We start from the raw sequence: 21,644 nt of genomic DNA, 5'->3' as shown, positions 1-21,644 counted from the left end.
AATCGTCCTACACAAACAAGCAAAATCCTAATCTGATTTAGATCTCTGTGAGCATTTAAACCAGTTTATAAAATTATCATTTCTGTTTTAACCACGTTCATATCCACTGGGTTTTGTAGTTCGAGGCTACCTTTAGAAACGGGGCGAAAAGTTTGTCGTACACAATGAAACATCGCATTCAGGAAGTTAAGAACTATTTAAGGCGAGTGTTTAGGCTGCTGAGGCTCAAAGCGCAGTCATCTCCAGCGGAGCACATTAGCACAGCGCAACAGGTGAGTGTCAAGTTATCAACAGAGCTCAGTGAGGATGAATGCGTTTCATGCAACGAACTTCATTAGGCTTATTAATGTCGATTATGGTGCAAATAGGACACAATAACGTTTCCTGCAAGAGACGCAAATACATTTTCAGCTTGGATAAAGTGTCTGTTTTTAAAAGGTAGGCAAAGGGGGCATGTTAGTTTGTGCACGAGAGTTGTTATGTCTGCGATTACTAATGTCAGATTTGTGGAGAACTCTATTTTAAGCGCTATCTGTGCAGAAGTTTTCTCCAGATTCACTCAAATCTTAGTTTGATCTAGTTATAGTCTAGTTATAATAATTGTTTTGAATAGTTTTATAATTAAATTGAGTAGAATTTCTGCAACATTGTACTGCAATCATTGCTTCAGTGAGGAAATGATATGTGCATAAGTTTTGCTATAAATATTCCAACCATCGAATAAATATACAAATACAAATCTGTACGAGAGACAGATTATTATGAATGAATATTTCACCGTGGACAAAAAGTTGCGTGTTAATTGAATATGATGGTCTCATTTGCTTCGAACTCAATGTTCAGTTTGACATCAAGTTATTATGGACCAAAACAAAACCAATTAGTTATACAGCGTGGTCAATAATACCCTGGTCTCCATTTCCAGTCTGTTGCTGGACGTGTGTGCATCAGTGACGTGAGGCTGATATCTTATGCACAATGAGGATCAGTTTACTAAATAAGGCTTTGAGATCAAGTTGCCCAGAGAGCACAATAACAGTGAGCACCTAAACTTCAAATCGCTTTGCGTTGGTTTATGAGGTTTAGATTGCCAAACGCTACGCGATACAGAGATTTTGCCAGACCGGGCGCATTGAGCAAATTTAGTAAAAGGAGCAGGTGTCTTCATTCACACCGGTCTTAAAATTCACTTTTTGGTAGGATTGGAGCGCAGTGAGTGATTGGTGACCCTGAACCTGAAGATTAAACATGCCGAGGTCGTTTTTAGTGAAGAGCAAACGGGCGCACAGTTATCACCAACCCCGTTATCTGGACGACAACTACATCCAAATTGAGAAACTTTTCACATGCCAAGGTAGGCTGCGAACTCCAAATACCGTAGACGTTAATATAACAGGCAGACAATAAAAAAACAGCAGTCAATGAAATTTATAAATTGTGCATTTTGGGTACTTTTGTGACTTAGAAAGTCCGGTCTCTGAGAGCACAGTGGATGCGGGAAAGGATCCGGGGAATCATTCCCCTAAAGCCAGCATGGTGTGCACGGCGGATCATTCGTCTCAGCAGTCGCAGCTGAGCTGTGAGGGCAGTGTGTGTGACCGCGCATCGGACTATGAGGACTTTTGGAGACCTCTTGGAGACTCTCCAGGTTGGCGGTTTTCATCACGTGTATTTATGCCTGGGCACATTCATGTAACACTCGTTTCTTACATCTTCCTTTATACAATACATTTCACAGATTTGGATAAATGCCCGGTGCCTTCTCCAGACGACTCTCAGCCTTTTGACATGACTTTCCGCCCGTATGTTTGGGCCCCTTCAACATCCGAGCTCAGGCACCTCATTCAATCATGCAACCGAGTACCTGTCTCTGTAGATCCAGAGACATCAATGGGGGTGTATGATTCCATAGAAAGAAGACCAGGTTCCCACAGCCTCATTGAACCAACTCCATCCGGACGATTTTATCAGGACTATGGATCTCTGAACACTAACCTATTGGATAGTAGCTTTTACGCAGACTTCAAGATATCAAGTAAAGGATCAGAGATCGATTCAGAATCCAATATTCTGTGCACTCGACTTCAGCTAAACGCGTCGTACAAATGCGTAAAATGCACTAAGGTATATAATCTATTTCTTTAGTGTGTCCAAGCTTTTGGCTGCAGCAGGTCTAGTCCCACAAACTAAGATAAATCAATAAAATGCGGTAATGAACTTTTATTGTTTAAAACAGGTTTTTTCGACCCCTCATGGGTTAGAGGTTCACGTGCGACGATCACACAGCGGCACGAGGCCTTTCGCGTGCGAGATGTGCGGCAAAACCTTTGGTCATGCAGTCAGTTTGGAGCAACATAAAGCTGTCCATTCACAAGTAGGTTTGAATTCATTTACCAGCATTGGTTTACATGTATTAAGCATCGAAACATTAGGCTACAAGCTCCTGCTAATTATTTCTTTCCCGCAGGAAAGAGTCTTCAGCTGCAAAATATGCGACAAAAGCTTTAAGAGGTCGTCCACTCTGTCCACGCACCTTCTCATCCACTCTGACACGAGACCATACCCCTGTCAGTACTGCGGCAAACGATTCCACCAGAAATCAGATATGAAGAAACACACGTTCATTCACACAGGTGATTTACATTTTGAGTAAAATGATGCTGCGTTGAAAATCAAACGAGGCTATAAGTTGGATGTTGCGATTTCTGTGCAGGCATGCCACCAACCTGACTTATTAGTTTTGGCATATACGCATAAAGAATCTGTCTTGTTTAATGAAATGAGCCAAAAGAATAGATTCTTAAACCGTAACAGCAGACCTACGACACGTTTTCTTTCTCTCTTTTTAGGTGAAAAGCCGCACAAGTGTCAAGTGTGTGGAAAGGCCTTCAGTCAGAGTTCAAACCTCATCACACACAGCAGAAAACACACCGGGTTCAAGCCGTTCGGATGCGAGCTGTGCAGCAAAGGCTTTCAGCGCAAAGTAGATCTGAGGAGACACAAAGAAACGCAGCATGGTCTAAAATTAGGCTAAAGGACAATATATTTGTTTTATTTTGTTTGAACACGTGACACTAGGCTGTAGTAGATGGTTTGCTTTGTGGTTTTATTATTTAAATTATTTGCAGCATTTTATAACAAGATGAGAATATATTCTGTGTAAAACATGAATAAACTGATACAAATGATTTCATACCATTTTGACTTTTACCATCAATTTGTATTAGGCCTGCACTGCATTGGGTGTTTCATTTAAACGACACGTTCACCATGCATTTTGGACTAAATTGTTTCACAAAGAACCTTCAGAAGAACCTTTCTATTCACAAGTGGACATGGCTATTTTATTATCGAGAAGAACATTTAAGAAATTCTTTGTATGGCTGTTGAAGGTCGTGGGACTGAAAAGTTAAGAAAAAAAGATTTATATATATGTGCAAGTATTGACTCTGTGCAGGAGTTTTGTTTATTCGGGATTCACACCCTTGCTATGGCTGGGATCCCTTGTAGCACCTTTTAAGTGCATTGTACAGGAACATGCACATAGGTTTCGTTGGGTTCTGTATACCTGGGCTATCTATGCTTTTTTACTTAGAACCAGATTTTAAACGATTAAAAAAAACATGACATTTGTAATCAAAAGCATTTTAGATGACTAATTTAGGTCAAATATGCAAAACACTTTTCACCTTACAGTGCTGATATCCATCCTAAGTATATAAGCATATGGAACTTTTTTTATTTAATTTAATTAATAATAAAGAGTACTCATATATCTTCCATAATATACGTTTATGTACCAAACAAAATAAATTAAATAAATACAAGATAAATAAGAAAGAGATTAGTTACTACCATGGGGCAGTTTCCCGGACAGGGTTTAATAGGCAAAGATTATTTTACATTTTAGAGGTGTCTTGAAATATATCAATGCGCTTGTTTTGTATCAAGATGCACACCAGTCATGTTTTTCATAAAGTATGTTTTTTAAATTGACGAAAATAATCCTTGTACAGGAAACTGCCCTTATAAGAATAGTAATGAAACACCATGCGTTTGATAATAAAAAATGAATTAGACTCAATCTCAATCCAGTGTAGTTCAGGGAACAAACAACGCATGTATTCAGTGCAACAGACTGACATTTATTATAAATGCTCAATCTTTGATGCTGTGCATTATGCTTGTGAAATGATTTGGGGCTTGAAGAGCAAAACAAGTCTGTGCAGATCTTTATCGTTCAGGTTCATTTGTCTCATCAAAGAGGAGATGGATTCAACTGATGATGGCATTGCAAGGGACTCTTTCAGCAATGGTGACACTTCTGTTAACCTACAAAACAAAGTTTTTAGTGTTAGCAGCACTGCCATGGATCCTTACTAATAATTCAACAACATGAAAATAACAACGACACAGGCAAACGTGTCGAGTCATTACATCATTTGATAGAGGTGCTTATTTCAATATTATAGACCTTTCTCATTCCTCACACAAGCAGACTTGTCAACATTCTTTGAATGCAATCTCTCTTCATCACGGAACACAAATACTTTAAATATTAAAGACAACAGTACATTAAATTAAATGTTGCGTAAAACAAATTTTCCATGAAATAATGACTTGTATGCTAACTGGAAATGTCTAAACATGTGTGATTAGGCTGGTTTTAGAGATCACCCATCCATAGACCTGTGGCTGAAAGGAAAATGGGTTATTGCGGCAGCTCGGATTCAACCTGTTCTACTGTTTCTCTTGCTTTATATATTATTTAACTGCTCTCGACAAAAGACCACAGGCCAATGGCACACCTGACATAAGGCAGAGAAAAGTGCAGATTCAAATTATTCATGAGGGGAAAATAACAGGCTCTCTGCTGATAAACAGATTGAAAGCCTGAAATAAACCCCGAAACCAAAAAAAGATTAGCAGACACAGCCTAAAACGACTGAGATTATTGAATATTAAAATCATAAAACAAACAACATCTTTTAAAGGTCCAGTCAGTTGTATCTAGTGGGAAGGTTTTAAATTTCGAAAAACTATGACGGCTGAAAGAACATGGCGAACTACATGCAAGGGGACCCGCGGTGTATAGATAGAAATAACTCATTCTAAAAACATAACGCTTCATTGTGTAAGCACTTTATACACATCTGAAGACATAGAAATGCAATTTACTATACATAGCTATCAATAGATCATCCCAAAAAGTACTCACTGGACCTTTAAACAAAAGCTTTGGTATGAATAAACATGTTGTTTGCAGTGCTCTAGCAACAGGTTTGTCTCGATTGTCAGAATAGCCTTGCCTGTAAAATAAAGCAACATCAAAATACTTGATGCAAACATTGAAGCTAATTCCGCAAATAATTTGAACATTTGCTTTGAGATGTCTATTGTGTTCTTTTTTAAAGGATCTATCGACCAAAATGCAATATAATATAATTCATGCACAATCATTTTTCGGCCATATCTGCCGATAAATGGTCATTTTTAATGTTATCGGCATTGGCTCGATAATGAAATCAGGCCAATTATCTTCCTCTGTTTAACCTCTTCGGGTGCATGCTGCTCACAGTTAAAATGTAGTACAGTACTGTCTTTCCGTCAAGATCAATCACTTACTGCTATTAGCAAAACATTGTTGATGTAGGTGTGTAGATATTTAAACATTGTTGATGTAGGTACAGTGTGTAGATATTTATGAATGTGTAAATAATAGGAACAAAAGCATATTGTCTTAAAACCTATTAGACCTTTGGCTACTGAGAACACTTCTCTGGTTTGCTCTGGAAGTACATCTATAGTTTGTTCATTAAAGATTTAATTCGTTTAAATCTTAAAGAATCTTTCTTTAGTGAAAAGTAGGTTTGGTACATGATTTTCAGTGAAACAAAATAACAATGTTGTTATCTTGTTTTCTGCAGTAAATATTTTCAAATAGAAGCAGTTGTCCACGTATTGCCTTTTGTTTCAGTCTCAGAGAATTTGATATTTATATTTAAATATTGTATATGGGCCAACATATTAGTTTTGGCTTCCAATGTTAAAGAACTATTGGTTATCATTATCGGCCATCATTTACATATCAGTGCATCGGCAAGGTGTACATAATGAAGCATAATGTTTTTATTACATTAGAATGAGCTATTTCTATCTACATAGACAGGTTGCATGTAATCAAAACCCACATTATTTAAAGTTACAAATTACACACACAAAACATGTTGGGGGGTGTCTCTTTAACTAGATGAATCACTTGCACGAAACGCAAACCTAACAAACTATACCGTTTATAGACGAACAAACGGAGTTAACCTACCAAAATCATTTAGCCAGTCAATTATAAATCAAAGTCGTGTTTTTAAGGCAGATCTTTAAACGGGGAGTGGTTTACTCTGGCTTGTGTGATGGCTCTTCAGGTGGAATGTTTCCCATGCTCTTACTGCAACATCACGGATCAACAGCAATCAGGCCGTGATAAGATTTAAGCTTATGTTTACACAGACAGGGAGCAGCACGGAACTCTCCTCACAGTTTAGTAGCTCTGTCAAGCATTCATAAACCTGAGGGAAGTCATACACACCACCTGGCACAGTACAAACATGATTCTGTTGCCATTTTATACCACACATACAGGAAATCAATTTCCTGATTTCTTTACTAAGATTTAAGCATTCAGTTAATACTATCAATGCTAAATTTGACTAGTTATAGTCATTTCAACCGTAAAAGCCTTATGGGACAAAAATAAGCTTTCCTGTATCTCAATTGGAAGAACACGGTACTAGCAAGGGCAAAATCATGGGTTTAATTCCATGTACTCTTAAAAACTTGTGAAGTCAATTTCACTATAAGTGGCTTTGAATAAAACCGTCTGCTAAATACATTACTGTTAACATCCTCATTAGAATCACAAATCTTTGCCAATTAGACAAATATTAACTTGAAAAGAGCAAAGGCTTCCAAATCATACACACACAGACATAAATCACATGTCTTATGGCTTTGCAGAGTGTGTGTTCCTGGAGAGAAAACAATGCTCCCTGATTTCCTCAGTACTGTTCCTGTCCACTCCTGTTAATGTCAGGCCCTCCAGCTGTTCATCTCCCTTCCACATACTTTCACTGTCACAGCACAGCAGGCCACCGAGATGCCATAAAGCCCCAATCAACAGCCGTCATCAGATAAACCCAAAGCATTATCTCCAATTGCAATAATCTGAGCCTTTATACGAGTACACGTTAGCTTAGGTTGCAGAACAGCCGTGCTGACCTCTGATGACAAATACCAACACATGTGGCACTTTCCCATACATGAGCAATGAAGAAAAAAAAACGGTGGTAGATAATTAGCTCAACGGTGTTTGACATCTGAAACATATCAAATATGTTCACTTGTAAACAATCAGAATACATATGCCATTTTGAAATACATTTTGATGGGTGGGGAATAACGGACAGGTCTCTACAGAATCCTGAATTGTATTCACATTTTGGAATTTAACTTGTTAGTAGTGTTTGCTAATGCCAGCATTACTAGTACTATTGCATACGCTATTGCTTTCTTCAAACAATTTGACTCATCCCACACTGTTTGTAATAAGGATATGCGCGAATCCTCAAAATGTGTTTTATTTCTGTAATCATTTTCGAAGCGATCTGATCAACATTTTTATGTGTAAAGTGATAAACTAAGGAAACACTGACAGAGCCATATGTGCCAATCTAGAGATCTGACTGTCATGGAGACTAGGAGTGGACTTTTAAGGCCACTCAGTAACCATCCACCACACCCTGGTATTGTGGTGAAGAGTTTTACATGAAGAAGAAAGACTTATATTTTCTAAAGCAGGTCTTATTTTTACTGTATTGACCAGTCTTTATTTGATACTTACACTGAAAGAAGAATCACTGCAATTAAAGTCCACTCGGGCCTTTTGTGAATTATATTTTTGTTTGTGAACCTAGAATATAAAAAGAACAATTACTAGCATCATTTAGAAAAATAAACTTAAATGGCATTTATTTATAAGAGAAACCAGTCATAATAAACCGCCATTTCGAACTTAAAGGGATAAAAATCGGTCATCATTTACAGTTTCATCATTTACATAATAAGATTTTAATTGTTCCAAATCTGTATACATTTCTGTGTTGTGATGAACACAGAGAAATATATTTGAAAGAATGTTTGTAACTTAACAGTTCTGGGGCACCATTGAAAATTTGCTTTATAGATCTCTTTGTTCTGTTGAACACAAGAGAAGATATTTTGAAGGATGTAGGAAAGAAAACAGTTCTGGGGCACTTTTGACAACCATTGTAAATGTTTCTACTATGGTTTCAATAGTGCCCCAGATCTTTTTGGTTACAAGCATTCTTCCAAATATCTTGCTTTGAGTTAATCAAAACGGAGTAATCTACACAGATTTGGAACAACTCGAGGGCGAGTACATATTTGGGTGAACTCTCCCTTTAAATGGCTTAAATCAGTGTCTCTTTGTAGTTGAGGTGCTGGATTTGGCGGCTGTCAACAGTAGAAACAGAATTCCTGGAAGCAGGTTCGATGCAAGGATGAAGTACCGCTTCAGTAACATGGTAAATCACGTTCATAGTGTGACACACTACTTCCTGTTGACACCACCTCTAAGATCAATTATAATTTATTATCCGTGAAACTCAAATCTTCATAGTTCAGGACAAAGAAGTCTATTGACTATTTGAAAAACAACCATAAACACTGATTTTAACAAGAAATAATTGTTTCGAAAAAGTTTGGAAAGTAGACTGCAAGAACACAGGAAAACTGCAGAATTCCTCTGAAAAGCAATGGTACATAACATTTGCTAAATAGTCAGTATGTAGCTCACCTGAAAGTCCTGATCAAATTATTGATGTCATTGATGACATCATTCATTGTTAGGCGCAAGGGGCCAAGAACATCTCTCAAACTTTGGAAAGACAGAGGGAGGTTAGAGTTAAATATCACACTGAATGTAATAAGTTACTACTATTTATAACTCTTGCTTTAGACAAAATGCTATCACTTTTGCAATATTTGGGGTCCCAGAGAACATGTAATGCATATATTCATTGCACTGTATGTCACGTCACAAATCTAAATTTGTATATATAATCAGTGAAGGCAAATTTCTCCAAGTGTCAAGTTCGTATTACACTCATTCACAAACTGCTTATTAACACTGACCTCCTGCTCAGCTTCTCCACAGTAATGCGTTTCTGAATCAGGTGTTGTGAATGTGAATCCACTAAAGGTAGAGGAGGATCCCTTCCACTGCCCTGCAGGATCATATCAATAAAAAAACAAAAGCACCACAAATGAATGAAATGTTGATCTTTTCACATAAGTTCCAACATGCTTGGATACAGCACCCACAACAGGACTGTTTAAGTAACTACAAACTAAATCAACAAGGTACATGCAGCAGTCCCAACAGGACTCTTAAACCAGCATTTAAAGTATATGAATGCCATTGCAATTAATGACAAACTGCATTTAATTTAAATACAGATCATCTTTTTGTCATAAACACAAGCCCAATAATATTCCTTCAGATCAAGACTTTTATAGTTTCCTGAAACTTTTCTGTTAATTCAAATCAAATATCAGGTCGATTATTTGATGAACTTCAAATTAGAGGTTTTATCTCAGCAATACTTAAGGCGCTAAAATTATTAACTGAAAATAAAGAAAAAGTACAATAAAAAGCTATATAAAAAAAACAAATAAATAAATGACATAAGCACATTACAAAAGATTTAATAAAATACCCATGAAAGAAAAAGCCAAATCAAAATATTAATACAACTGAAAAAATAAAACTGAAAACAAAATTATAAAAACTCAGATGCCAAAACTGTACTTATTTTTCTAACATTTATGACAGCAGTGAATTCATTGATGTTACAATTAGTGACCAAAAACGCAAAGGACGTAAAATTTCTCACCTCTTTGTCTCCTCTCTCTTTGACTGAATTGGTCTCAAGCTCCTCAGGCAGAACACAAACTCCTTTATAAAACTCCTTCACTCTCAGCTCCAGTTGCTCGGTCTCTTGTCGCAGCGTATTAAAATCAGGAGCTGTTGCACTCGGTTTTGTCGGAACTCTTAAGTCTTCCTCAACCAGGTCATCCTCATCCAGTTCCTCTTCCGCTTGTATCTTAGCCTCTGTTTCTGAGGCGTAACCAGGACCATATAGAAACTTCATTGTTTCCTCAGTTTTCCATTCCATAAAAGTTTTCCTTAGATGCTCTACCAGACACAGATTGATGGCTTTTGAAGCTGACTTAGCTTTATTATCATCCTTCAACAGACTTTTGAGGCCTGCGGCTCCTCTCTTACTCATACCCACCTGAGTGATGTTCAGGCCACCAGAGGCAAGGGTGGTGTTTCCAGTCTCGGGCTGTGAAGTCTCTTGATGGCTTACAGTGTGACCATCTTCTAGATTACAATCTTTCAAGAGCTCCAGAGTTCCGTCAACATGGGAATTAACAGATGTAACTTCTGTACTGCATATCTCTGGGTCCTTCTGTGTTGAAAATGTATTTTTAACAATATTTTCGCTGGCTGCTCTTTCAGGAAATGGAGCTTCATTTTCTTCACAGCTTGATCCATCATTATCAGTATGTCCGTCTTTCTTTGGCAGCTCACCCCAGTGTATGTGTTTACCCCAATGTTTATGAGGCTTGGTAACGACACTGGAGACAAAGTCTTGCTCAATGTCACTGCTGTCACTCTGACCAAAGAGAGGTGAATCCCTTGAAGGCTCAACAACATCTTGAACAGGATTCTCAATGTTGGCTTTTGTTATAGGCATGTCAACCAACTTTACTTCCTGCCCTGAGCTGCCTCTGTGGAGATAATGTTTTATTTATTTCATACACATACAATCCACCATCTCTTCCACAAGAAATTACAAAATACAACTTTGCATACAAACCTGTCTCCTTCTTTCATCAGCTTAATCTCAGGAGGCCTTTAGAAGGGAGGGGGTTAAAAATGAAATCCTGTTAAAATCCATCAAATTTCAGAGTTCCCATGATATATTAATATTTACAGCATATTATATAGTCAATCATATTAAATCATTCATTTGATTCATAACTTACCTTTCCTGCTTTCTGAGCCAAAGTGGAGTTTTTGATATCTGGAGCTCTAAACATTTGGAGGCTTTGTAGCAGAAATTACTACAAAAGCACTTAAAAAATGAGATGAATACAAAAGGAAATTTTGACAAAGTCGTTTGTTTCTGTTTTAACTACTTATTAAATAGCAAAGACAAAAAAGAAAAAGCAGAAACAATTGTTTCATACCTTACGCTCTGTGATATCATAGACTTTATTGGTCTTGGTGGATATTTTAAACTGTTGGGTGGGGACCTGGAATGCATTTAAATTAAACTCTAGTTAAAGAAATATGTAATTACATCAGATATACTTTTAAAGGAACAGTTCACCCAAAAGTGAAAATTCGTCATTCACCCACACTCAAGTGGTTCCAAATATGTATACATTTCTTTGTTCTGATGAACACAGAGAAAGACATTTTTAAGAATGTATGAATGCAAACAGTTCTGGGGCGCTTAGACTACCATTGTGATTTGCCCTACTTGAGGGCAATTTTATTTTTGGATGAATTGTGCATTTAAAGATGCTGTAAGAAATGACTCTTACATTGTTGAGTTTACTTGAACATAGAGGATATCCGCACAGTTTGGCAATGGACCGTTCTTCCACAGTGTCTTTGTAGTTGGCAGGAGTCATGTACCATACCTACAACAGAAGATAAAAGGACACTATTTTCATAACTTGTAATTTTACATTATGACTGCAAACAATTATTAAATATACTCATTGCTTACACAGCTGATGACGAATTCCTCTGTGACGTTGTCCTCCAAGAGTCTCTCAACAATCTGCAGTGCTTTGCGCTCAAGTTCTAGCTTCAGTCCGAGAGTCTCTTTGAGAGCCTCTCTACTGTATAAAATCAGAGTTCAATATTCAGTTCAAGTACTCACATTGTACACAGATCATACAACTATCCGTATTGATGTTATGCGGCTGAACTAGAGCTACTATCAAACCACTCCAGCTGGTTCAAAACGCAGCAGCACCCAAAAGGGCTCATGTGACAGCCCTTTTCATCTCTCTCCACTGGCTACCGGTTGAAGCCCGGATCAGATTCAAGTCACTGATGCTTGCCTACAGGACTATAACTGGATCTGCACCTGCATACTTTCACACCCTCCTACACTCCAGCAAGAACCCTGCGTTCAGCAAACGAGCGGCGCCTTGTATTACCTTCCCATAAGGGCAGTAAATCGCTTTCCCCCTCGTTCTCCTTCCTTACCCAGTCCCGTCAACCACATCTCTCATAACCTTAGAAAAACTACTTAAAACATGTCTTCTGCAACTCTTTGTAAGTCTCTTTGGATAAAAGCGTTTGCTAAATGACTAAATGTAAACGTTGCGTCAACTCACCGTCTCGCTTCATCTTCAGCTGACCTCACTTGCGAGCCTTTTTCACCTAAATTCAGAAAAAGGAAGACAAAGATGTGTTATCCATTTGAATTGTTGCCTTAAGTTGTTCATAAACTCCACATGACTCTTTATTTCGTACTTTTCTTCTTTGGTTTTGAGGATTGGATCTTTCTAGTCACTTCACAGCCTTCCATGCTCCGTTCAATCAAACCAAAAAACTCTTCCGCGTACGTCACTGCACTACGGCAAGCCACCAGAGACAAACTTTGACTCCGCCGTCGTTCCCTAACATGCGGTGCTGCTTATTCAAAATATAGCCGTAAGTACACGCGCTCTTTTCGTCTTTTGGTTTTATCGATAGTTATACATACAAACAACAAAGTAAATGATCAAACATGCTTATAAAATGCTACGCCGTTAAACATTTGATTTTAAGAAGCCAGTCGTACAATGATGTTTAGCCCTCTGGCTAATAGCTTTAAAAATCAGCTTGTAAACAAACTTGAAAACATTATCACTTTGAAGCACTGGGGGTTCAGTTAATTATTTGAACCAATGAATGACTTCATTATTCCAACTTGCCTTTGAGTCTGTTGTGTTTGATCGTGAGAAAGAGCTTGACAGTGACTTGCTCTTCGTCTCTTCATAAAGATGCAATGATTGATCGTAAAAACGTCACTGTAGTCTCTTTACCATACGAATCGCATCTCAGGGACTGATAGCAAACGTTATTATAACATGATCATTTCTTCATGCAGAGGGTCTTGATCAGAGAAGACGTTTGCGATGGCTCTGGAACAGCTCACTGATGTAGTCCAGAGATGTGTAAGTGTGTATTGGTACAATACCCCCGAAATGTCATCTAAGGCAGTGGTTCTCAAACCTTTTCGTTGTAAGCCCCACCATTGCTTTGTGGCCCCCCAAACAAAAACTTATGATCTTAAATTTAGATTTTTAATTTTAACCAAAGACATTTTCAATTTTACAGTGCTGGGACATCAATTATTTTTGTTGGTGGTATTATTTTTCTGTTCGATTGTCAAACATTTATGAGAAAATGCCAGTTTTTTCCTAAAATGCCACAAAAACTGTGGCCTCCCTGGACCCATCATGGGGCCCCCAAGTTGAAAACCACGGAACCTTAAGAATTCCCAGTTGTGTTCTGTCTTTTTTCTAGCAAGTAATCAAGGATGAAAGCTTCCCGCCAGAGGATTACGATTTATTCCTTACTGCAGGAAGGACCTGCATAGAGCAAGGTGACGGTGCACAAGTTCTCAGCATTCTAGTCGATGAGAAGAACAAGGTGAGCAGGATCTATATTGTGGTGTATGAAGAGGAATTTTTGATAGATATATGTTGTTAACTTCTACATTTCTTCTTTTAAAACTGAAGAAAATTGTGAGATGCATGGGCTGGAATCTGCTGGGTCCACTGATACAGATCCTGTTGAAGAAGGAAGACAAAAACCTTCCGCACTGTCATGCAATTTTGTCACACCTACTGGAGGTGTTTTCCGTCTTATTCTTAAACTGTAATGAGCGATTTGGTCATGAATGAAGGGAAGTTTCCATGCTGCTTTTAACTTAGTCAGCAATGATGTTTTGTGAAACAGGTTTCAAGTCCTAAAGAGCTGCTGATAGGTTTGCTGGAGCAGGTAGAGGATGCTGACTCCAGTTCTATTGCTGACACAGTTACCATTCTTCTCAAGCCACTACAAACAGGTGAATGTTCTTAATGTTCTCATTTGCATCTAATCGTCTAATTTCTAAACCTTTTCAATATAAGTGATATAAGGGAAGTGAAATTGGAAGATTGGTTGCAAAACCTCACTGCTAGATAGTGACTGATAGCAAACTGCAGATAAATTTCATACACTAGACCTTTAATCTCATTCAATACATAAAGCTCTGTCTTGTTACTCTTGTATTTGATTTTTTAAAAATGTTTCATTAACTTGAAATTCCTCTTTTTTTCTCCAATTTACATCCTGAAACCCCACACAGTACTGCTGAGGATGGGTGTAAAGAAGTCTTCATCTGTGGGCATGGCTCTGTCCACGCTGCTCAGTCAGGTGATCAGACTGCCGGTGCCCGTCACCAAAGAGCAGGAGGAAGACGATGTTTTCGGCTTGTGTCGTTGCTGCACAGCTCTTCTAGAATTTGTGAAGCCCTTTGTTCTAGAGATCAAGGATAACAACAGACTATCGAAGGGCAATGAGCTCAGAGTGGAACTGCTTAAGTTGTAGGTCTGATTGTGACGTAATGCCAGAATCATAATCTTCACATCATTACTAATTGGTTGTTCTTATTTAAAACCAGCTGTATGAAGAGTTTGAGTGAACCGCTTCTAGAGGTGCTGTTGAAAGATCCAAACACACTACAGAAGTCCCCTCTGAGAGAATTTGCTTCGGAGATTCTGGTAAAAAAAACTTTTTCTTAACTTTAATAAAGTTTTGCATGCAAATTGAAATATGAACACAAAACGTATGGGTTCCTGTATTCAAACACAGATATTATTTTATGTATATAATGTCTACAGGTTATTTTGTCAAATATTGGGGAGTCACTCCCTGATTTGTTAAGTCGTAATATACTGAAGAGAAAAGAGGTACCAGGCTTTCTTGAAGAGGAGGTCAGATATCCAAAGGAGTCATTGGCCTGCATGTCTCACCTACTCTTTGTGCATCATATTGGCATGGACATTTTTCCTGCTGTTCTCAGGTACAGTAAAATATTAATAGGCATATGATAACTTCTAATTTACATATGTTTATAAATCTAACTGATAATTTTATTTTTGCATGTTTTTATAGTCCTGTTTTTATTCTTCAATGCAACATGGAATATGTGGAGCTGCTGTTAAGCAGGTAAGGATGGGAGTTATAACAAATAAATGTAAAATATGAATGTGTATGAAGCTCAGGTCTGTTTTTTTTTCATTTCAAAGAACTGAAGAATCACGTTTGCAAAAAGGATTAGTAAGTGTTTCTTAAAACATTACAATTTTGTTTTGTCTTCTTATTATGACAATTATGTATTGCATCCTATTACAAAATATTTTTAAATTCTTTATCCAGGAATTATATGAGAAAACTCTTGTTCGAGTTGAAGATAACAGTCTGCCTGTGGATCTGTTGGAGCTGAAAATATTTTTCAGCGTTCCACAGGTACACAATGCTGAGCTTTATAATTCTTCTGTGACTTATTCATTTAACAACAGGTTTATACATTTGTGTTTCGTGAGCTCTGATATTCTAATTCTAAAATGTTTTTCTTTTAGAACCTAGTTAAAGTTATGACATTGTGTCCAGATCAGACTTTGGTAAGTGAGTTCTTTTTAATGGATGTCATTTGCAAAATCAGATTGACAGGAGTGCAACTGCTGATTTTTACTTGTTTCTGCAACACAACCACAGAGAACTAAAGGCCTTAAAGTGTTCCAGCTGAGTATCGACAAATTCAGCACAGAGGCCAAATACAAGTTCTTCAGGTGAGCCCTCTATCACACAAACATATGTTGTAAGCTGTAACAGAAGATACAGCATGGTGCCACAGAACAACGATACCATCAGGTGGTACTATACTGTACTTTTGTAATACAAATGCACTTCCATTACACATGTCCAAAAACATATCTCTATTTCTAAAACGTCAATGGCCAAGCATTTCAAAAGATATCAGTATTGATATCAGGTGTTTTATATTGGCAATGTTTAATATATGTCCTTCTGTTTTCAGAGGTATGTTGAAAACAAGTCACCATGCAGGGGTGGAGGGATATTTAATCAAAAACATCAAAAATCAGATTGACTTTTCCCTTAAGGTACGGTAATAATAAAGCGTTGTAATGATTAACAGTTAACATTCATGAAAATAATGTACTAAACTTCCATTGATTGTCTTTATATTTGTTAGCCGTGTAACGGTAATGATTGGTTCCTGGGTAAACATCTGCTGCCTCTGCTACGACTAGTGCTGTGCCTTCCACAGGGACCAGAAACAGACCTTCTGCAGAACTTGGACAGGTGACACCCTCTTTGCAAACCATTGACTCTTTCTTCTAGTCATACTTTTTGGCATATTTTTATTTGTATCCAACAGGATCATGGAATCACTCAATCTCCTCCGATACATGCTCATCAGAGATAAAGAATGGGAGAATGAGGTAAGCTAATACTATTCTGTAATTACATGATTCTGATCTCATATGAACACCATGTAATGTTTTACAGACAGGAATATGGACTGAGCTCTATAAGATTGAGGATAACTATCTGAAGCCGCTGCGCACTGATCTCAACATGTCTAAAGCACATTATGAGGCTGAACTGAAGAGCACTATAGACAATAAGAAGCTTAGTTCAAAAGGTAACTATGTTAAACCTAAGTGTAAACTTAGAGTATTTGGCCAGGTTTACTGATTCATTTTGTGTTTGGCAGACTCTAAAACACCCACTTGCACAGTAACCGTTGGCAATGAAAAGCTACCAAACATGTCACCGGAAATGCAGATTCAGGTACTTTCTTTTGTGTATTAATCACATTGCACTTGTGTAATACAGTGGAGATGAATTTAACAACTCGTGGCTTTGTTTTATCTCAGGTTCTGCAGTCAGCTCTCTTCACATTTGACTTGATAGAGAGTGTGTTGGCAAGAATCGAGGAGATTATTGAAGCTAAGGACAGACCCTTGCCATGAATTTGTTTGTAATTAACTTTTTATGACATTTTCAAGGACTTAAATCACTTGATTGACAGCATTGTATAAGTCTGTTTGTACATATAATCTGATATTAACGTAGAAATTTAAATCTTGATTTGTCAATTGTGTTACATGATGATAAATGTTTATTATTATTTGCCGACACCTTGAAATGTTCATCTCTGCGTGTCTCATTTACATAAAAACAGTTAACTATGCAAGAACATTGCAGGTTAAAAACTAAATTTAAATATGTCACGCCGTGTTGTTCTCCTGTTCTGTTATTTTACATGAAATGATCCATCAAGCCTTGAATGAAAAATTTTCCCAGATGCATTTTTTCCTATATAATTGAATTTCTAAAATAAAAATGAAACTTGCAACCTGTCAAGTAGGTTTTAACACGGGCAATCAGATATAATCTGTAAAATTATTTATGGGATATAAATGTACATACACCTTATAAGGTAAACTGATTCACAAAAGTGATGCAAGAAGCAAAAAGAAAATCATAAATACATCAACTTTGTACAGTAAAATTACAAATATTTGTTTTCTTGTAACATGCCCAGAAAATCAACAAGGATTTACATGGATGAATCTATCATGTCATTGAAGAGTGGATGCTGCAGTGCCATATCGGCTGTTATTCTTGTTTCGGGGTTTAAATCTAAGAGTTTATCCAGGAGGTCATATACTTCCTCAGGCACTTTGTACCAACCCATCTCCTGCAGCTCTTCATCACTTCTGAGTGAGCCTCTATTAGCTCCACTTCCTGCATCTGCTGGGTGGTGTGACACTTGAAACTCAGCAGGAAGTGACCCATCACACATTCTCAAACCTCTCAGAATCTCACAGAGAATCCTCAGGTTTAGTCGAGGGAGCTCCTGACTGCACACTATAGATTTACCTGCATTCAAACAGATAAAAAAATAACATACAGTCAGCTTTAAATTGATTTAAACAAGATAAAATAAAAAAGGGAACATACGTAGTCCTTTAACTAATCTGAGAGTCTGTAGACAACAACATACCAAACTTATTGGCAGCTTCAATCGTTTCTTTAGATCCTCGAATGGTCATGATCTGAGCTAGAGCAATCAGATCATCACTGGCTTTGAAGAACGGATACCTGGCACTCAGCAGTGACAGTAATATAACACCGGCCGACCACATGTCAATAGCTGTGAAGATGTATGATTTATCAATAGAGATGATTACACAGCGCATCATTTAGCATGTAACTTAGTATCAAACTGGAAATCCACACCAAATAAAAATATGCAAATAATATGAATTGCATTGGTCAGCTTTACCTGTTCCCTGGTTGGGGCACTTAGTAAGGACTTCAGGTGCCCTAAAGCCTGGGGTACCAGCCCTTGGAGCCACCTGCTGTTTCCTGTTAAAAAAGAAGCACTTCATTGAGCACACTGAACAATTCCGATGATATCAGTTTTGGAGCTGATGAAGAGTGTGTACCTAGACAGGCAGATGTTACAGATGCGGTCAGTCATGTAACAGCTGCAGCTGAGTGCCTGACAGACAGCGGGGGGGTTGGGTTTCTGAGCACTCAGAGTCAGAGATACAGGAGTGTCTTTCTGCCTCTGACCATTCAGCGGAGCTCTCAAAGGGGTTAAACGACGTTTTGTGGAAATAATTTTGCGTGGGACTGCTTCCTCTTTGTTCGGCTTTAACAGCTGACCCTGAAACACAAGTTAACATATGAATGAAATCTAAAATTTAGAAGAAATAAAGATTTTCAGATACTGTGAGTGTGAAGACACACAAACCTCAACGTTCCCAGCACTGGGCTTATGAGAGTTTGTGTTGTTTAAGTTTCTTTCTCCAAATACAGACCTTGTTTCCAACAGTTCCTTTGAAATGAAGGAAAGAGTACTTTATTATTACTATATTTTACTTTTTCTTACATGGGTTTCCTTATCACTATAATTTTTTTACTATACACTTCAGTGAGCCCATCTCACTTTCCCTCTTTCCAGTGCACTTGTCTAATGTCAATAAATGAATAAATAAAACTGTTTCTCAAAATTAAACACCAAGTGGGAATCTCGTAAGAGTGTAAACTTTCACAATACATAAACAAATAGACCAGTGCAGACACCTTGGTGTGTTTAACGTGTGAGGGTGGGCAGGATCTTTTAACAGGTGCTTTAGTGCTGGAGTGGACAGCAGGATTTCTGTTGTTGGGTGGTAAAGGGACAAGTTTCTGTTTTCCAAGTGAATCCCTCACCATCCCTAAAGACCCACCACCTTTATAAGCTTTTGATTTCACCACCTTAAGCAGTTCTATTTGGGTATCTGGAGTGCCCTGCGCCAGACCAAAATCAACTAGAGCATACCTGCGTGAAAGAGATACAGATGGATATCAGCCAGCTTTTGTAAATTCCATTTTTCGTGTATAAATGTTATACATGTGGGTTTTGCATGCAGTTCATACTAAATGAGACTACATGGGGCATTGCAGCATCACCTGATAAAGAGTGACGTTTTTTTTACCCAAAATCGTGATTAGATAAGTTATTATTGTCACTGTAAAGTGGTGCTTGTTTGTATACCTGACAGAGAATGTAATGTAACCACAGCAATGTAAATATCAGGTACGTACTCTTTCCTCTGTCGATTATACAGGAAATTTGTCGGCTTGATGTCTCGATGGATGATGCCAAATTTATGAATGTGGCTCAGAGCTTTGACAAGATGGAAGATGTAATGCTTCACTTCCTCAAAAGTCAGTGATCCAACAATTTCCTACAAGGAAGATTTGGGTTATTTCATTCTATCATTATCATCATCATGTGGGTGAAAAGCAGAGGAATTGCAGTCACTACCCCAATCGCTTGATGCTCCATGTATGGCATGACAATGACCACGTGATGCTCTTTCCTAAAGCAGTAAGTGACCCCCATCACATTTTCTGTCCCTCTGTAAACGATGAGATACATTGTCAAATTTAATTCAAATGAAAGAAATATTGAAATATCTTTTTTGGAATCTCTCTGACACAGAAAAAATTAAAATGAGTGACAGATCCAAGATCATGGGTTTGATTCCCAGGGAACACCCAAAGTGATAAGAGAAAAAAGATATGGTAGGAAATCCTCCACTCACCCAGCAAGAGTCAGGCACTGGAGTTCAGCAGCAATGCGCATCGGATGACTGGTGGGAATCAAATGCTTTAACGCAAACATCCTTCTTGCACCGTCATTCATCTGCGCTTCTGCCAAGTAAACGGAGCTGAAAGTACCTGTAAAGACAACCATATTATTTAACTGTTCATTCCTTCAAGTCAACCAGCAGATGGTAAATGAAAATCATATCCTTTCTACAAAAGCATGCCATCAATGCAGAATCTTCATATCTGTCCTTTTGCATTTCAAACAACTAGTATTTAAGCAGCAATGACAAACCTTCTCCAATTTTGTCTTTGATACGAAAGATTTGAGAAAGCTGTGGCAGGGCTTCATACAGGTATTCAATATCCATCTCGACATCATCTAAACAAAACAGAGAAAGATAAAGTTTCACTTGTGGAAAATCATTCAAATGAAATACCATACTGGACACATTTGATTTAAAATAAATGTATTTAATACATTTTTAATTGAAATAAGACTTATAAATAAATAACCACTCTCACACTTAGACCATAGAATATTTACAAGGGTCACTCACTGGGGATTTTGTTTTTGCCTTTGTTTTTCTCAACATTTTGCTGGCTGTTTCCCTGTTGATTCGGCACAGCTTCCATTTAATCCAAAAATAATCTGCAGAGCTGCAAATGTGTCACTGTTAGGTACAGTAGAAAGTTAATACGGTTACTGTTTAACGTAATAGTTAACGTAGCTAACAACGTTACTGTAAAACAGCTCAAGACGTATACGATTAAATCACTTGCGTCTAATTTAATTCGATCATACCGTTAATACGAACATATCATGTAAAAATATCCCATTTAAAACCAAAGTTAGACTGCGATAAATAAAACAACTTAACGTTACATCTGTTATTGTTTTCCCGTCAATGAGTTGAGGCAGAGTTTAAATAAAAGAACGGGTAACAGCGTCACTTTACCTTTTCGGGCGCAAAACACTTTCAGCTCACAGTTTATAAGATTTAAAGTCCCATTTATGTTTAAGAGAAAATATTCCGGGATTTTATTGTCGTATTAAACAGCTTTTGTCAACTCTTTTCTTTCTGACGACTTCCAAGTAGGCGCTAAAATTGAGACACGGGTCACGTGACAACATACATTAGGTCCATCAATGCATATCGTATTTAATCACCTTTTACAGATTTGTTGATCGAGATTGTGTAGATTAAATGTTACTAAAGTGCAATTTATATTTATTTAAGTTTATAAATGTTTTATTTGCATGTTTTCTGACAGTTTTTTCTACGCTAATATAGAGACCTTTATTCTG

General features: G+C 37.6%; 4 protein-coding genes across 10 annotated transcripts; 2 read left to right on the top strand and 2 right to left on the bottom strand.

Annotated features, from left to right (window-relative positions):
• Nucleotides 1–917: 917 nt before the first annotated feature.
• Nucleotides 918–3,197, top strand: gfi1aa (growth factor independent 1A transcription repressor a; the record flags this gene model as incomplete). 2 transcript variants are annotated; one of them, XM_079453189.1, is made up of 6 exons in its annotated part: nucleotides 918–1,354; nucleotides 1,466–1,648; nucleotides 1,739–2,124; nucleotides 2,237–2,374; nucleotides 2,468–2,633; nucleotides 2,850–3,197. In XM_079453189.1, the coding sequence occupies 6 exons, from the start codon at nucleotides 1,249–1,251 to the stop codon at nucleotides 3,032–3,034; spliced, it is 1,164 nt and encodes a 387-aa protein (XP_079309315.1). In that variant the 3' UTR covers nucleotides 3,035–3,197. The 2 variants fall into 2 exon arrangements, with proteins under 2 accessions (XP_079309315.1, XP_079309314.1); XM_079453188.1 differs by having other exon boundaries at nucleotides 1,249–1,354; nucleotides 2,237–2,633; nucleotides 2,850–3,196.
• A 580-nt stretch (nucleotides 3,198–3,777) lies between these two features.
• rpap2 (RNA polymerase II associated protein 2) lies at nucleotides 3,778–13,332 on the bottom strand. 3 transcript variants are annotated; one of them, XM_079452792.1, is made up of 13 exons: nucleotides 13,084–13,332; nucleotides 12,641–12,799; nucleotides 12,502–12,547; nucleotides 11,883–11,997; nucleotides 11,695–11,793; nucleotides 11,335–11,400; nucleotides 11,131–11,219; nucleotides 10,962–10,997; nucleotides 9,972–10,872; nucleotides 9,211–9,302; nucleotides 8,873–8,953; nucleotides 7,898–7,966; nucleotides 3,778–4,332 (listed from the first exon to the last, which is right to left on the bottom strand). In XM_079452792.1, exons 2-13 carry the CDS (start codon nucleotides 12,693–12,695, stop codon nucleotides 4,179–4,181), a joined length of 1,803 nt encoding a protein of 600 aa, XP_079308918.1. In that variant the 5' UTR covers nucleotides 12,696–12,799; nucleotides 13,084–13,332; the 3' UTR covers nucleotides 3,778–4,178. The 3 variants fall into 3 exon arrangements, with proteins under 3 accessions (XP_079308918.1, XP_079308920.1, XP_079308919.1); XM_079452794.1 differs by lacking the exon at nucleotides 13,084–13,332 and having other exon boundaries at nucleotides 11,131–11,208; nucleotides 12,641–12,788; XM_079452793.1 differs by lacking the exon at nucleotides 13,084–13,332 and having other exon boundaries at nucleotides 3,995–4,332; nucleotides 11,883–11,994; nucleotides 12,641–12,782.
• Nucleotides 12,661–17,611, top strand: glmna (glomulin, FKBP associated protein a). Its single transcript, XM_079452795.1, has 19 exons — nucleotides 12,661–12,820; nucleotides 13,260–13,326; nucleotides 13,679–13,804; nucleotides 13,894–14,007; nucleotides 14,114–14,222; nucleotides 14,505–14,742; nucleotides 14,820–14,919; nucleotides 15,040–15,221; nucleotides 15,314–15,367; nucleotides 15,448–15,478; nucleotides 15,578–15,667; nucleotides 15,781–15,822; nucleotides 15,917–15,990; nucleotides 16,239–16,323; nucleotides 16,416–16,525; nucleotides 16,602–16,665; nucleotides 16,733–16,868; nucleotides 16,941–17,017; nucleotides 17,104–17,611. Exons 2-19 carry the CDS (start codon nucleotides 13,288–13,290, stop codon nucleotides 17,197–17,199), a joined length of 1,767 nt encoding a protein of 588 aa, XP_079308921.1. The 5' UTR covers nucleotides 12,661–12,820; nucleotides 13,260–13,287; the 3' UTR covers nucleotides 17,200–17,611.
• Nucleotides 17,208–21,484, bottom strand: cdc7 (cell division cycle 7 homolog). Of its 4 annotated transcripts, none has more exons than XM_079452797.1 (12): nucleotides 21,295–21,451; nucleotides 20,896–21,009; nucleotides 20,631–20,717; nucleotides 20,332–20,467; nucleotides 20,052–20,145; nucleotides 19,829–19,971; nucleotides 19,325–19,562; nucleotides 18,993–19,076; nucleotides 18,682–18,905; nucleotides 18,519–18,601; nucleotides 18,237–18,386; nucleotides 17,208–18,112 (listed from the first exon to the last, which is right to left on the bottom strand). In XM_079452797.1, exons 2-12 carry the CDS (start codon nucleotides 20,969–20,971, stop codon nucleotides 17,790–17,792), a joined length of 1,638 nt encoding a protein of 545 aa, XP_079308923.1. In that variant the 5' UTR covers nucleotides 20,972–21,009; nucleotides 21,295–21,451; the 3' UTR covers nucleotides 17,208–17,789. The 4 variants fall into 4 exon arrangements, with proteins under 4 accessions (XP_079308923.1, XP_079308922.1, XP_079308924.1 ...); XM_079452796.1 differs by having other exon boundaries at nucleotides 17,328–18,112; nucleotides 20,896–20,995; nucleotides 21,295–21,484; XM_079452798.1 differs by having other exon boundaries at nucleotides 17,328–18,112; nucleotides 19,499–19,562; nucleotides 20,896–20,995; nucleotides 21,295–21,484.
• Nucleotides 21,485–21,644: the final 160 nt, after the last annotated feature.

The sequence above is a fragment of the Barbatula barbatula genome, assembly GCF_947034865.1.
Source record: "Barbatula barbatula genome assembly, chromosome: 3".
NCBI lineage: Eukaryota > Metazoa > Chordata > Actinopteri > Cypriniformes > Nemacheilidae > Barbatula > Barbatula barbatula.
Note: the sequence above shows the minus strand (reverse complement) of the source record. Positions and strands in the feature narration are given on the sequence as shown.